The 16,106-nt window shown below is 46.4% G+C and overlaps 1 protein-coding gene across 5 annotated transcripts; it reads right to left on the reverse strand.

Annotated features, from left to right (window-relative positions):
* Positions 1-260: 260 nt before the first annotated feature.
* NQO2 (N-ribosyldihydronicotinamide:quinone reductase 2) lies at positions 261-15,579 on the reverse strand. Of its 5 annotated transcripts, none has more exons than XM_045497593.1 (8): positions 15,372-15,579; positions 10,411-10,549; positions 8,059-8,223; positions 6,129-6,366; positions 5,808-5,938; positions 3,313-3,426; positions 2,242-2,343; positions 261-535 (listed from the first exon to the last, which is right to left on the reverse strand). In XM_045497593.1, exons 3-8 carry the CDS (start codon positions 8,146-8,148, stop codon positions 359-361), a joined length of 852 nt encoding a protein of 283 aa, XP_045353549.1. In that variant the 5' UTR covers positions 8,149-8,223; positions 10,411-10,549; positions 15,372-15,579; the 3' UTR covers positions 261-358. The 5 variants fall into 5 exon arrangements, with proteins under 5 accessions (XP_045353549.1, XP_045353547.1, XP_045353548.1 ...); XM_045497591.1 differs by having other exon boundaries at positions 10,407-10,549; XM_045497592.1 differs by having other exon boundaries at positions 8,059-8,283; positions 10,407-10,549.
* Between the last annotated feature and the right edge of the window lie 527 nt (positions 15,580-16,106).

A 16,106-nucleotide genomic window follows, 5' to 3' on the forward strand; every position in this document is an offset into this window, starting at 1 on the left:
CTATGAAAAAATAGAAATTTCCAAGTTGAGTTATGAAATTAAAAAAAAAAAAACTATGCCATTCCAGGAGAACTGTTTGAACACAAGAATACCCATGAAGGTTGAAAACAGGGAGATGGAAAGCTACTGGCAAAGAAAAGCAAGCCTGGGTGAATAATGTCATCCATGAGAGCACCCCCAAGTACAGCCTGCTGATGGCTGAAATGCTAGATCCAGCTAAGACACTCAGTCCTGCCCGTCTTTCAATACATCCAGTTCGCTTGGTTGTGACCTTGTTTTATTACAGGACCCTGCTCCCTGTGTATATGCCTGCAGCTCCCCGTGTGCTGCTCCTGTGATGTGGACGTGGCACGAAGCATTACTGCCCGAAGTACCACGGAGGCGTGCAGTCGATGGGCTCTTCCTCCCAGATGGTTTTCAGCCTCTGGGCCCAGGAGGCCACCATCGCCTTTCTCTCTTCTTCTGATGCAATCTCGGGAGCAAAACTGATCTGAGGGGCAAGGACTTTAAATCCACAGAAGTGCAAGGCACCATGCTACAACCACAAAGAAAGCAAGGAAATGATTAGAAGACACCCTTTACGTATCATTCAGTTAAATAATCAAAGGCGGGGTGGGAGGTAGGGGGTTGATGGCCTGAAACAAGCCTTCAAAAAATATTAGAACAACTTAATACTATCAGGTAGCCGAAAACAACTGAGCTGCCCTATAACCTTACAACGTGGGCCTTTACAAGTGATGTGAAGAACTTTGGTGGACAGTTGGAAGTTTCAAATCCTAATTGAGGTTAATCTGTAATCTTTGCTTCTGACTCCGATAGTAAACTTTATGGTTTTGATTGATTAGGCAAATTACGGTACAGTCATACAATGGATTATTCTAGAATGATGTGACATTATTCTAGCTATAGTGTATAATCATGGATGGTTGCTCGAGATATGTGTTAAATAAAAATGAGAAATTTGTAGCAGTATTTGTAGTATACCATTTATGTAAAAGACATTGGCATAATAACCCTAATAATAAAAAGCATACATATAAAAATATGCATGGGCCATAAAGAAATACATCAAATTATTAAAAGAAATTATTTTTAAGAGGCGGATTAAGAGGATGTTCTGTTTTATATTTTATAGTCTCATCTTTTTTTTCATAATATGTACTTTTGAAAACTGAGAAAACATATACAAAGATTTTTTAAAAACAAGAAGAATTTAAGCTTGGCTAATAACCTCTAAGAGACCAGTTGACCTGTGGATTAGAGAGTTTAGGCCTTAAATTCTCTCTTTCTTCAGCAAAGCATCACTAAATGGAATCACTATCCTGTCTTTCAAAGAAGACAACTTTTTTCTAGAAATATCACTCTCCCCCCTCTGCATTCCTTCCCTTAAAACCCTACCTTTGTCCAGACTTGCCCTATCAGGGGTAGGTCAGGGGATGAGGGGCCTACACGCCTGTCTACATTTTTAAAGTAAGCTTGCAAACTGCTGAATATGTGATCTCCTCCTCCCTGGACAAAGGGACAAAGGTCCCTTCATAACATCCTGGAAGAATGGTTTGCATCTAGGTTTCTCAGTCTCCTGGGAGCTCAGAGCCAGGATGTAGCCACCTGACCCAGAGCCTGCTCTCTTCCTCCTCACCCCAGCTCTGTGCCTCATCTGCTTATGCTTTGCCCCCTGCCTTCCCCTTCACAGATCGCCCAGAGGTGTGCGGAGGCAGGATGATGTCTACCTGGGAGGGCAGGCCCAGAGTCCTGGAAACCTGGAGAAGGGTGTGGCTCTGGGGATAGGGCGCAGCCCCCGGCTTCACGGACCCATCACCTGTGGTGGGTGTGAGGCTGTCTGGAATGCTGGCCCTGGGGCACCTCTTGCCTGGGTTCAAGGTTGATGCCCCCTTCACAATGCACTGCCAGTCAGTGTGGACAGCTACCCACCCCCCACCATCCGGTGCTCCGCACACACACAGGGCCACCTTGGGGTGGTTCTATTTACCATAGAGCAGACATGAGCTAACCAGGTCTGGCTTAGCTTCTACCCAACAGTATCAAAGGCTATCATTATGTGTTTTCCCCACGGGCCAACTTTTTCAGTGCTAAGTAAGAAACTGAAAAGGGCAAAATGTTGTAACTTCTTGTATTCAGGTGGTAGATAAAATGGTCCGGGTTTCAGGCTTACATCACATCTTATTTTACATCTGGGGGAGCTGTAGGGGGAGTGGAGGGGAGTGGGGGTGCAGCAGGTACCTGGAGGGGCCATAGGAAGTATCGATAATCTCCGCTGACTCCGGTTTTCATGTACATCTCGGCTGTGCCCCCCGTGGTTAATGAAAGGAGGGCCAACTTATTCTGTGGAAGAGAAAGCAAATGCATTTGTGTGGCCTCCAGAGGAGACAAATGTGACCCCAGCACCAAGGTTCATAACCACTGGGAGGGAAAGCCTGAGGTAAGTTCCCTGCAGGGATGGACAAATGATAACATTCTCATCTGCCAAGCCCAGCCACAAGTGGCAACCATGTCCAACAGGGATGGAATGGACCATATGGACACAGGGCTTGGATATGACCTGACTTCTGGTAGAGAGCAGGCCTGGGACACCGTGTGGGAGGTGGGTAAGGCCCACCTGCCAACATCAGGGGCTGCTGTGAGGGCGAGTGAGATCCCTGACACACAGGACCCTGACACTTGGGGCCCTGACACAAGGGATCCTGGCACACAGGACCCTGACATAGAGGTCCCTGACCTACAGGACCATTCACTAAATGGTGCACTATTTCACCAACTAAGATGAATCTTTGTGACTCAATGTTTTCTTTATAAACACTTATAAAAGCATCTTCTGAGGCTTTTAGAATTTAAAACATCAATTTCAGTAAATTATTTAGTATGAAATTCATAGCTACCGTGCACTGTGCATCTACCAGGTTCCATGCAATCCTTACCCTGTAACATGGGTGTTACATCATCTTGTTTTTTGTGGTACGAATGTGAAGCTCAGAGAGGTGAACTGGTGTGAGGTCATGGCTCACCTCTGCAGCACAGAGAAGACGCCCTCTCCTGAGCCAGAGCTGACCACCGTGCAGTCCTCCAGCCCTCCTGCCACACTAATTCCAGGCCCTTCTTGGCCACACATGTACCCCTCACTAGACGAAGCCCTGACTTCACAAACTTCGCTTTTCTTACCCAGGTACAGGACATAGGGTTTTGCACATACTTGGTGCTCAATCAGTGTTTATTTACAAAAAAGCAAACTAGAAATAGAACCTGATGAGACACGCCCCCAGCAGTATACAGTGATCCTCATCCCGGAGTACATACCTTGAGGAAACCGGAATCATAGAATCCTGGGATGTCGAAGGCAAACCCCTGGCACAGCACCCTGTCCATCCAGCCCTTCAGGATAGCCGGCATGCTGAACCAGTACAGCGGGAACTGGGGACACAACACGGGGAGAAACGAATGCTGCGGGCAGTCTCGGGCTTCATATTTGGTGCTTCAGAAGGAACCCCACTGTCTTCCTCTTCCCAGATGGCTGGGCAGGCGAGTGTAGTAAGAGGGCAGCACTGGCAGGGTGTTTCTTCCCTTTCACTCTGACGCACCCAGTGTGGACAGGATGATGGGGTGGAGCGGGCCAGAGCTGACAAGGGTCCTGGTTGCTGTTAACAGGTGGTTCTGCGTCCCCAGGGACAGACCCTTGGGCTGGTCCCTAGGCAGGTGGGGAGGCACTGGCACGCTGATGCACACTGGCTCTGTGGCAGCTGTCCTGTGACCGACCCAATCAGAGGGCACAAGAGGAAGGGTGTGGAGAAGAGTTTGTCCCTTTATGTGCTGGGGGTGATTGCTGCCATCTAGGAGTCACGCTGAGTTAAGTTCTGAGAAGCTTCGGATTTTGATACAAATTAAAGCTTTATCCTTAGATTCTACACACCAGTGGTAAGATGTCCCTAAAGTCCTCTCTGGTCCTCATGGAAGCCCTAACACTATATCCAATATCATTATCAATGAAAGGAGATGAACACAGATAATAATCTGTTACCAAAGGCAGAAGGAAGCCCATGCTTCATGCACTTTTGCTATAAGTCTAACACAGGAGTTGACATTGAAATTTAAGCTCCATAGCCCACTGCTGTGTGATGCTGACATGTTACTTAACCTCTCTGTGCCTCCTTTTCCTGATCGGCAAATAGGGCTAGTACAAGTTACTAGCTCACAGCATTGTGGGAAGGATTCAATGACTCATTATAGTGCTCTGAACAGAGTCAATGCTGAGTGAAGGGGAGTTGAGATCATGACTAAGCAGTAGTGATGAATGAAATTTTTTCGGTGTTGAATGACAATGCAGACCCTCTGGGCAAACTATCAGGAAAGAGGAAAAGCAGAGGGAAAAGAGCTGTGAAATGCAGTAGGGAAAAAGAAAGACCAGCACAGAAAGAACAAGCTCTGGACTGCTTTAGCTATCCAGCTACAGGAGTGGAGGAGGAGACGGGGGAGGGGAGACGGGCTCTGCGTGGTTACCCGATTCCAGGGAGATAGGAAGAGAAGAGCGAGAGCCAAGTATGGTTCCGCCTAGTCCATGTGCCCAGACTGCTCAGCAAGTTGTGATAGAGCCCTCCTGTCCTGGCAAGGCTATTACTCTGGAAGCTAAAGCACATGGCACCAGCCATATGCAATTAGGATAGAAGAACATCTTGCACTTTGACCAGATTAGCAGCTCCAGGTTGCCCAGTAAAGGGACGGTGCCAGGAAGGGGTGGATGGAGGCAGCCTGGGCAGGGCAGAAGGGGACAGGTAAAGCATCCCCTCCTCCCATATGTGCAGGGTGATTTTTATAAAGGACATGCTGTTTCACCTGCAAACTGATCACATCCCTGCCCCTCACCCTCACATGGTGGTCTTGTTCTCCCGCCTGCTCCTCGCCCTCAAGCAGGGTTAACAGAGACAATTTGGGCCAATCAGATCCATCTTGGAGATTCTGGATCTAGAGACCTCAGTCCCAATGTGCAGTGAGAGAGGAGAACAGAGGCGGCATGCAGACAACAGCAAATGAGAATCAGAGGGAAAGGCCAGAGGGGTCCCAGCACCCAGTTTCACCGCCCCTAAAGCCCAGCTGGCCTGCCTGTCCCTGAGTTCCAGGAGACCCGAATGACCAGGGCCCTTAGAATAAATTCCTTCTTTCTAGTGGACTTGGATTTCTGTCAACCCAACAGCTCCAGGAAAGCACAGGTTTATTTTGCTGCCAGGCTCTTGGTGAGCTCCACGAGTGCATGCCTGTCAGGCTGTGGCGGGCAGCAGCCTTGACGAGTGAGAGCCCACAGAAGCAGTGTCCTGGCTCCGTCTGCAGTAAGTCATGGCTTGGGGACAGTTTGTGAGTGAATACATGGAAAGTGGGTGGGTGAGACAACCAGTGACAGGAAGGAACTAAAAGATTTTCCTCTTAATAATCAGGATGTTTAAGGCAGGACTTGCATTTGGCTTGAACTACCTTGACAAACACTCATGTAGACAAATCTTGTTTTCACGCAGGCTCTGCACGTGTAAGGTGGGCATCAGAAGGGAACGAAGGCAGCGCCACCTGCATGATGCAGGCATTTCTTGGGCCACTGGGCTAACAGGAAATTACTATTTACTTGGGAGTCGAGATTTTGAGTGACCAATAGTGGCTACATGAATGTCCTTACCCAATTAGACATAAATAAGTGTGTGAATGTGCTAAAAACATTAATACCATTTCTAGGAGTGTGAAACTCCATACCTGGAAAGAGCTTGTACATAGAAGGACTCTAATTCATTATAATAATTAGACGAAACACAAACCTGAAATATCACTAGATCAGCTTCCTGAACCTTTTTCTGCTCGTCAATTATGTCACTGGTCAGAGCCCCCTTTTTATAGGCTTCGTATGCTTCCACCCCATAGTTGAAGAACTCAGGATTAGAGACAGCACCTGGAGAAGAACAGGTGATATGTTCTTGCTCTCATGTATGCATCCACAGCCCATCCTGGCCAATCCCACCAGCATCACTGCCACCTGGACTCCCCAAAGCAAGTCACCAGGCATTTACGGAGACTCCAATAGGCGTTGGGCCCTGGGAACAGGCTATGGAAATAAAAAGAGAGGAAGCTACTGTTCTTACCTTCAGGGGACTCAAAGTCCAGTAAGAGAAGTAGATAAATAACCAAATGATCAATACACAGAACAACAGTTAGCTGGCTCAGCCTAAAGCTATGGTCGGATAAGCCTCGCATCTTATAATCAAGATGCATGTGGTCTAACTCAGGACAGCAGTGGCTGGCTCTCCTTGGGTGCATTGTCAATGAGCCCAGTTTAGGGCTTTGAAGATGGAGTAGGAGTTCACCAGGCAGTCTGGAGCACTGGAGGGAAGACAGAGGACACTCTGGGCAAAAGACAGGGAGAAATCAGCATGTCCAAAAACCACACCAGCCCAGAAAAGGGCCACCAGGAGCACCTCTCGGGAAATGGGTGAGAGGCCAGGAGGGCTGCAAGTAACCTGAATGGAGAGATAGGTCAGCTCTCATAAGCCTGTCTAAGGAGCTTGACTTTTTCCTGCACACGGGAGGCCATACAATTTAAGCAGGGAAAATAAATAAATACTCCAAATTCGGTTTGGAAAAGCTCACTGTAGCAGCAGTGACTCAAGAACAAGTGTGGTGGGCAGCAGGCAGTCGGGCAGCAGCAGTGGGTTTGAGGAGGGGCCTTGGACTAGAACTTACAGCACTGCCCGTGACAGCTAACATGAAGGAGGAGTTATTCTGATCTACACCTTCAGTTGAAATCTGGCAGCCAAAAAGATTCATCGGAGGCATGAATCAGAATTAACAGTAGCTTACCATTTACTGAGGACTTCCTACCTATCAAGTGGTGTACTCTACACACATTACCTTTTCTATCTTTATAATAACCATTAAGTGTAATTCCCAGTCTACCAGAGAGGAAACTGAGACTTTAGAGAGGCTGAGCGACTAGTTCAACACTACAGAGGTCTTAGCAGCCAGCAGAGGTAGGATGACGAGACCAGGTGTGAACCACTCCACCACATGGAGTCTGGAGAGCGGCAGACAGACCCCTGGCCGTGTGGAAAAGAACCAGAAAGAAAACTGAACCCACAGTCCTCCAACAGATTTGTAATTCAGAAATATTTCAGTGTTTTTTGTTTCCTCTTTTAACCTACTTGTATTTGATTTTCATTTAAAAAGCACACTTTGGGTGTGTCCTATGTATAAGGTTTTGTATTGACAAGAAACCCAAGGATGGCAACTGCTATTAGTGAAGAGATTGTGTTCTCTCAGGCAGGTTCCGGGTAGGGTTTTGGCCACTCACAGTATGTGGAACCTATAGCAGACACTGGGGCGGTTCTGATAATGGTAAACAGAGATAATAAAATCTGCACAGGCCAAATATATTCTAATATTAACTACTAGAAAAACAGAGGTGAAATTATTATTTGCACATGATTTGACTGTATATTGGGAAAGCTCCAGAGAATAAAATCTACTACAAAGAGCGAGAAAATTAGTAGTGGCTGGATACACACCACAGAGGCACACAGAGAGGCACACTTTCTTCATGCAGAGAAACAAAAACCAGCTAACAAGAACTGTGCAAGGTCTGTATGAAGAAAACTTATAGAGATCCATAGGGCTGAAAAAGATGTGAGGAAATGAAAAGGCACACCATTCTCTTGGATAAATAAAAGTTCACCTGTAACTGGATTGGGATCTCAATGAAAATATCATCTGATTACTTTTTGAACCTGGAAAATTAATTCAAAAGATTTTATAGACAAGTCAATGAGAAAATGGAGAATATGCCCGTAATTGCCTTATACAGGACAGACCATCTCTGGAGGGATACAGAGAAAAGTGGGTACACTGGTGACCTTGAGGGCAGTGAAACTAGGTGGGTCGGGGCCAGGGATGGGAAGACCTGCCACATGGACTCTTTAGACTTGAGAATTGGGTATCATGGGCAATGGTAAGTTTTTTCAGAACATTTTTTCAATTAACAAAATAGAAGAAAGTTAAAACGTTTAGCCCCTGACTCACCAGTGATATCTTTCCTGGTGGCCCTCGGCTCAAAGTCCATGGCATACAGGTCAGAAACGGTGACAGTGCAGCCCTGCGCGCCAAGTTCATCCACAGCCACTTTCTTCAAGGATCCATTGAAAGACCTGGGTTCTTGGTGCGCATAGACAATGAGAACTTTCTTGCCTAAATTGGAGAAGGGTTTCTCTTGAAGAACAATTCCTCTTTGTCAAAATTCCATGAAGACTAAGACAAAAACGAAATGTATATGTGCAATACAGGCTGAAGTTAAGAAATACCAACCTTTTTTAATGGATGACAGTTTTAAAATAATGAACATTTTTTAAAAAAATCCAGTTTTAATGTCATTGCTTGAGTTTACTAATACATAGATATAAAATGGGTCACGATTCCTCAAAAATAACACCACAAATTTAAAAGCCCAATCTACTGTGGTTATCCTCTATAAGAGGTTTTAGCCCTATTTTCCAACATCAAAATAAAGCCACCATAACTGGGGGCACCTGGGTGGCTCAATGGGTTGAGTGCCGACTCTTGATCTCAGCTCAGGTATTGATGTCATGATCTGTGAGAGCAAGTCCTGAGTCAGGCTCTGTGCTGACAGTGAGGAGCCTGCTTGGGATTCTCTGTCTGTCTGTCTCTCTCTCTACCTCTCTCCCTGCTCACTCTCTCTCTCTCTCTCTCTCTCAAAATAAATAAATAAACATTTAAAAAATTAAAAAAAAAAAAAGAAGAAAGCTACCATAACTAACCTCTCATGCTAACCCTACTGGGCTGGCATCAGCTACTGACACACAGTTCTGCTTCTTTTTCCTCCACGGCCACTGAAATGTGACATGTAAACAAGGTATGGAAATCGGACCCCTAATCCCAGAGGGAGGCAAGGCCTATATGGAATCTGCTCTGGGTGGCTAAACTGATGACAAAAAGGTTCTAAGGAGAGTCAGATCTTAAAGGTCCTGGATGTGTCATTAATACCAATACCCTCTGAAGCAATATTTCCTTCATTCAGAAGATTCTGTGAGATCAGGTACTGGTTTCTTCTGGGAAACAGCTTTGGCCTGGTAATGTCTAAGACAAAAACGTTTGAACTCCTGATTTAAGTTTTTCAGTTTAGGCCCTTAAGGAGCAGATACAAATGTTATTTGAAGCAGACAGTTTGGGGGCATTTAACTGGGTGTAAAGGTTGAATTCCATGAGTTAGGTTAATGGTTAACATTATTGTTACACAGGAATTCTACTAATGGATCCAAACGAAATAATCTCCATCAGCTGTTCTCAAGTAGGGGCAGGTTTGGCTCCCAGGGGACAGTTGGCCATGTCTGGAGACATTCTGTGTCATCACAGCGAGGGAAGAGGGTGCTGCTGGCATGTAGCAGAGAGACACTGGAACTGCTGCTAAATATCCTACAAAGCACAGGAAAGCACCACACCAAAGGATTATTTGCCTAAAATGTCAGTAGTATTGAGGTTAAGAAACCCTAGTCTATGCCATAAGACGTAAAATAAGGTAAATTTTTACGTTCTGAAAAGATTTGTATGTCATACTGTTGACAGAAAAAAAGTTGCAGAATGGTGTGTGTGTGTCTGCGTGTGGTGAGCAGGGACAAAAGTAAAACTTAAGTCATACTGAATTTTATTTTACTTTTTTTAGTGCTTATTTATTTATTTTGGGAGAGAGAGAGGGAGAGTGAGGAGGGGAGGGGCAGAGAGAGAGAGAGAGAGAGAAAGAGAGAATCCCATGGGGCTTAATCCCATGGACTTTGAGATCATGACCTGAGCTGAGATCAAGAGTCAGACACTTAACCGACTAAGCCACCTAGGTGCCCCTGGTCATATTGCATTTTAAACCACAGTTACTCCTGGGGTTCATTCACTCAAGAAGTATTTATTGAGGGGTCCCAGATGGCTCAGTAAGTTAAGGGTCTGACTCTTGATTTTGGCTCAGGTCATGATTTCACAGATCATGAGTTCAAGCCCCGTGTCAGCCTCTGCACTGACAGTGTGGAGCCTGCTTGGGATTCTCTCTCTCCCCCTCTTTCCCCCTCTCAAATTAAATAAATACATTTTTAAAAAAGTATTTATTGAGCACTACTACAGCCTGGGGATCATTCCAGAGGCTAGAAGCAGAGTAAACAAGATAAGCATGGCCCTCACTTCTAGTGGGGCTGAAATGGGCAGTAAAACAAGGAAGAAAATACAAAACAAGATAATTCCAAATAGTGATTCATGTTAAAACATGAAACAAGTTTTATACATTTCAGTCTTGTTTGGATTTTTATACATATTCAATTTCTAATTAAAATTTGTATTTAAAAATGTTTAATTCCCCCATAGCTAACAGTCACCTGCCATGTTCTAAGAAGTTGGATTCTTCCCCTCTGACCACTGCCAAAGGGAGGGTCTGCTGTTAATCCTGGGCACAGAAGGATTCGCTGTGGCAAGCCCCAGGCTTTCAGCTGTAGTCACTCTTCTCAGTGACCCCGACGATCTGCAAGAGAAAACAAACACTTGAAGGACATGGGGAGAGGTAGTGGTGAGGTCCATGTACCAACTCCAGGCCTCATGAAGGACATGCAAATGTGTCTGGAAAAAAAAAAAAAAAAGCCTTCTCAGCAGGGGGCCACCTGGAGATTTAGGCCTCAGAGGACAAATCATGCAGGGTGTCAACACCAGTACTTTTTTTTTTTTTTTTTGAGAGGACCCAGAACCTTCCGTGAAGGCAGCCCTAATGAACAGGTCCTAGAAAATGAGAATGACAAGAAGCAGGAGGCCGGGCCCTGTGTCCTTCCTCCCTCCCCCTCTCCCACATTTTCAGTTACTACAAATAATCAACACAGCTGAACAGACAAAGGTCAGGAGTACAGGTGAGAAATTCACAGCTACCATGTCTACCGTGGTCTGCAAAGTGCCAGACAGACAGTACACACACATGGTGGCCAGCACAGAATAAGACTCTGGAAAAATGTCAGTTCTCCCCAGAGAGCCTCAAAGGCACAAGAGAGACCTGAATCCTACTCCTGGCTAGCCAACTCTGAAATAACTGGCTTCACTCTGGGAGAGACAAGGTATCTCCAACAAACCTACTCCCTCTGCCCCCAAAAAACAAACAAACAAACAAACAAACAGTCCACAGCCTGTGAGTCAAGGTCAGTGTGGAGAGATGCTGTATGATACGTGCTGTGCTGTATCCACATGACAATTTTAACATATCACTGCATCTTTTTTTTAAAGTTTATTTATTTATTTTGAGAGAGGCAGAAACAGCGTGAGTGGGGGAGGAGCAGAGAGAGCCGGAGACAGAAAATCTTAAACAGGCTCTGCACTGTCAGCACGGAGCCTGGTGCAGGACTCAATCTCACGAAACCCGGAGATCACGACATGAGCCAAAATCAAGAGTCAGAGGTTTAACCAACTGAGCCACATAGGTGCCCCTCAGTGCATCTTTATAGTATAACAAAAAGAACAGAGAGACAGAAATCAGGTTTATCCATGGCTACAACTGGAATCTGGAGCAGAGCCTGAATTAGCTTCTTCCCGGCCCTTGCATACCATACCTTCAGCTGTCCAGGAGCCCCAGGTAAAGGGCTGAGATATGCAGAACACCGTGAAGAAGTGGAAGTGGGTTGCAGGGGGATGAACTCTGCCTCAGGTTGGGTGTCCTGGGGACAGAAAGGAAAGGAAGTTTAAATAATTGTGGCTGGAGGTGAGTTGAGGGCAGGCAGGGCACTTAAACTGGAGAGTGGGAAAACAGCTCTGATCAGACAGAGGGTAGGAACTCCAAACACCAGCATAAACTCAATGGTAAGTTTAATCCTTACCCATTTCTTAAATTGACTGCTGACTGAACAGTTAGAAATCTGCCTCTTTGGCTACCCAACATCCCCTCTTGTTTTTTTAAGAACAGTCCCTGAATTTAGTCATGTGTCAATGTGCCCAGCTAATGACTACATTTCCCAGTCTTCCACTTAGGGGTGGCGAAAGAGGTGAAGCAGAAGCCATTAGGGGTGGCTCTTAGGACATATCCTTGAAGGGGCTGCCTCAGTGGTGGGGAGGGTGGAGGTACCATTTCTGCCCCTGTCATTGGCCTTCATCTGAGCTAGACTGTGGAATGACAGCTAGGGCTCAATTAGCCATCTTGGTATCATGGGGGTAGAAGCTATAGACTAAGGATGGTAGAGCCCAGGTTCCTTTCTTGGAGCCACGAGATGGTTCTGAATTGCCAATTTTCAGACTTCTTTACATGGGAGATCAAACTCTGAATCCTGTTTAAGCCGTTGGAGTTGACTCTCCATTAATAGCAGTGAATGGGACACAATTCCAACGTATGCATTCATTCAGCTTGGACCTACCCTCTGGCCAGGTACTGCACTAGGTGCTGAGGCTACAGCTGTGAACAACATAGGTGAGGAGAATGGAACTTTATGGGGGGGTGCGGGGGAGGGCTGGGCACACAAAGGAAGCAGGCAAGGAGAGGCACCTGGGTGGCTCAGTCAGTTAGGCATCCGACTTCAGCTCAGGTCATGATCTCGTGGTTTGTGAGTTTGAACCCCCCACATCAGGCTCTGTGCTGAAGCTCAGAGCCTGGAGCCTGCTTTAGATTCTGTCTCCCTCTCTCTCTGCTCCCCGGCCCCGCCCCCATTCATGATCTGTCTCTCTCTCTCTCTCTCTCAAAAAATAAACAAACATTAAAAAAAAAAAAAAGAAGCAGGCAAGGAAAGCAACCATAAAATTCTAGACAGTGATAAATACTAATAATAATGCTAAGTGACAGCGATAAGAAAATAAAGTACTTTTGTGGTTAAAATGGCAGGGGTACATTTGTTTTTTTTAGATAGGATGGTCCAGGAAAGTATCTCTGAACAGGGATGATGATATGGACTCAGTCATGCAAAGATCAGAGGTTCAGGCAGAGGAAATGGCAAGGGTAAGGCCTGAAGTAGGAAATGGCCTGGAGTGTTCGTCTGTGGTTTAAAAAAAAAAAAGAAAGGAAGAGTTGGATGGTGGGAGACATGGTCAGAGAGGTGGGGTAGGGTCTGTAGACCAGGGGCAAGGATTGTACTCTAAGGCTAACAGAAAGCCATCAGAGCACCTTAAGCAGGAGAATGACTGGAACTGAGTACCTTTTACAAGGTCATCTGTGTCACTGTAAGCTCAGGGAACACCTTATGCTGAGATCTCATTTTGGTCTGGATAAAATGCTTTTAATTTCAATGCCCATGGCAAGGCATCCCTTCTTCTGTATCCCCAGGCCTCACCATTCCCTGCTGTTTTGCTTGGCCCAGTTTATGTATTTATATCACATGCCCAGGCGCTTGAGGAACTTGTTTGTGACTTTCCTCTCATCCATTCTCCTATTTGTGAGGATTAAGAAACAGGCCAAGAAGTAAGCAACTTGTCTCAAATTACAGAAAAGACTCAAAACCAGACTTTTTACTAGCTATTCAGTGTTCTTTACTCCCAGCTCACTCAACTCCCTTAACACCCCCCTCAACAGCAGTAGTAGTCTCCTTTGTTAGGAATGATGCACTTACCCAAGTGGAAAAAGGAACCCTGTGGTCTGTGAAAATTAATAAAGGGAAACCTCATCTAAAATGGAATCAGGACACCCTATAGAGGGGCCTCTCACCCACAAACTTTCCCTCACAGCTTATCTCACATTCCTGGACAGGAAGAAGTTCTTTTTACAACCCAGCAGGAGGAAGAATGATTTTCTTTCTCTTTGGGGAGCAATAGCCTAGCCAGTGAGAAACTGCTCCGATTCAGCCAATGAGAAACCATCGTCATCCTGAACTCTTCACTTTCTTCCAATAGAGGAAAAGCAGCCCGTCCCAACCTCCTCCTTTGTCTTTGTAAAGTAGCATGCCTCTCCTTTGTTCTCCAGACTGACCTATGGTTTGCCACAGCTTGCCTGTCCCAAATTGCAATTCCTCTGCTATTCCCGAATAAAGTCATTTTGCTGGTAAAATAACTAGCTCTTTTTTAGGCTAACATGTTATAAAACTAGGTATACCCACCACTGATATTTTTTGTGTATATTATTTCACTTTAATCAGCACCCAGAAGCTATTTCATAATGTTTTCACTTGATTTTTGAGATGTTTAATAAAAGCAAACGTCATTTAGAAGGCAGTTGGAAGCCAGCAGGAGTAGCCCTCACACCTACGGCTGGGGCAACTGCAGACCTAAGAGGAAGCGATGAACCTTGCACATAGGTATCCACTGCCCTAGCCAGAGGAAGAAAGGTTTCCTCCTGCCCCCGCAACAGTCCAGCCAATGAGAAGCCAGTATTCTTGGACCTCCCACTTTCTGCCAATGGACTTTCTGTTTCTAACAGCCTTGCCAACCTGCCCTCTCCCAGCCTTCCTCCCCTTTCTTCTGGGGACTTGTCTATGACTTTGCCTAAGCTTGCTTGTCCCAGATTGCAATTCTCCGCAATTCCCAAATAAACCCATTTTTAAAAAGTCTATTCTTTTTTTTTAATGTTTATTTATTTTTGAGAGAGAAAGAGAGAGAGAGATGGAGACAGAAGCAGCTTCAACTACCAGCCCTGGAACTCACCAACCAGGAGATCATGACCTAAGCCAGAGTCGGGAGCTTAACCAACTGAGCCATCCAGGCGCCTCCAAAGGCGATTTTCCTGGTAAAATAACTATCATGTTTCTTTTTAAACTTAATATTTCCTACATGCCTCTTTCCATTTAGACAGGCTACAGAGCCGGTTGTTAAACAGCTACATAACATTTCAATATGTATGCATGCCCATTTGTGATCATTTCTCTCCCTGGGCACCTAAGTAATTTCTCCTACCTCCCCTCACCCCAACTATAAATAGCACTGCTAGCCGAGGTATTGTTTCATACACACTCTTCTTCACGCATTCTTTGGCTAATCTCAGAAAAACAAAAAGTTAAAGATTACTTTAATAGTTTCTGCTACAGACTGCCAAGAAACCCTTGGCAAAGGCCAAGCCAAAATAGAGGCGGGCTCCCTGCGGCCAGCACAGCCCCAGGCGGCGCCCCTTTGGCCTAAATGATGGCACCTTACCCCCTCCCCCGTCCAAACTGACCTTGGGCTGCCCTGTTCATTCGGGATCCGCAGGTAATCACACCACGGACCTCCTCGAGTAGAGGAGAGATTATATAAAACGATTCTGCTAAGCGTTTATAACCGGACCTATCATGCAGTAGGGCTCAGGAAGAGATTCGTGAGATCCCAGGGTGGAAACGAGGAACAGCCTGCGAAGCCGGCAGCAGTGCCCAGTAAAGTGCCCCTCCCAAACACCCGCACCCCGGCGAGTGAAGGCAACTCACTCTGCGGGCAGCGCAGGCTTCGGAGAAGCAGCGGCAGGACTCAGCCCTCCGCCTCCGGGAGCGAAGATCTGGGCTTCTGCGCCCAGGTTCCGGCTGCGCGGGGCCACGCACTCGCACTCGCACGCGCCCGCGGGCGGAGAGTCGCGGCTGCGCTCTGTGCTGCCCGGACCGCGTGGACTGGAGCGGGCCCCGCAGTTCTCCCGAGCCCGCCACTCCCTCATCCCAGCCCTCTCCCGGCGCCCCGCCCCGCGCGCCCCACGCTGGGCCCCGCCCTCGTCCGGGCCCCGCCTGGATGGCTCAGGCGGGTGCCCTTCCCCACCCGCGGAAGACCTCTGGCTTCCGAACTGGACGTAGGTAGTAGGTGGCGGGAAAGCCCTCCTGCCCTGTGTCCCTTCCTTTCTCCATCTCTAGGCAAGTATCCAAGTAAAACATGAAGGTCCATGGCGTCATGCATAGCAATAAAAAGCCATGAACACCCAACAGCCTGTGAGACTCCAGAGAATTATGCCGAGTGAAAAAAGCCAATCTCAAGAGAGTTCCATGCTGCATGATTTAATTTATGTAACATTCTTGAAATGACAAATTATAAAATGGAGAACAGATTAGTGCTGGCCAGGGCTTAGGTAGGGAGTGGCTATAGGGGCAACAGGGACCCTTGTGGTGGTGGAAATGTTCTCTGTATCATTGCCAACATCTGGTGATATTGTACTGTAGTTTGACCAGATTTTTTCATTG

Source organism: Leopardus geoffroyi, chromosome B2, assembly GCF_018350155.1.
Source record: "Leopardus geoffroyi isolate Oge1 chromosome B2, O.geoffroyi_Oge1_pat1.0, whole genome shotgun sequence".
NCBI classification, from domain to species: Eukaryota; Metazoa; Chordata; class Mammalia; order Carnivora; family Felidae; genus Leopardus; species Leopardus geoffroyi.

Excerpts from the sequence above, each read along its gene's own strand:
- NQO2 (XM_045497594.1), bottom strand. The coding sequence starts at position 8,148 with ATGAACTTGGCGCGCAGGGCTGCACTGTCACCGTTTCTGACCTGTATG. Across the intron at positions 5,939-6,128 it reads GGACTTTGAGTCCCCTGAAG|GTGCTGTCTCTAATCCTGAG; the intron begins GTAAGAACAGTA and ends GTTCTTCTCCAG. Across the intron at positions 536-2,241 it reads ACTTCCTATGGCCCCTCCAG|CATGGTGCCTTGCACTTCTG; the intron begins GTACCTGCTGCA and ends TTGTGGTTGTAG.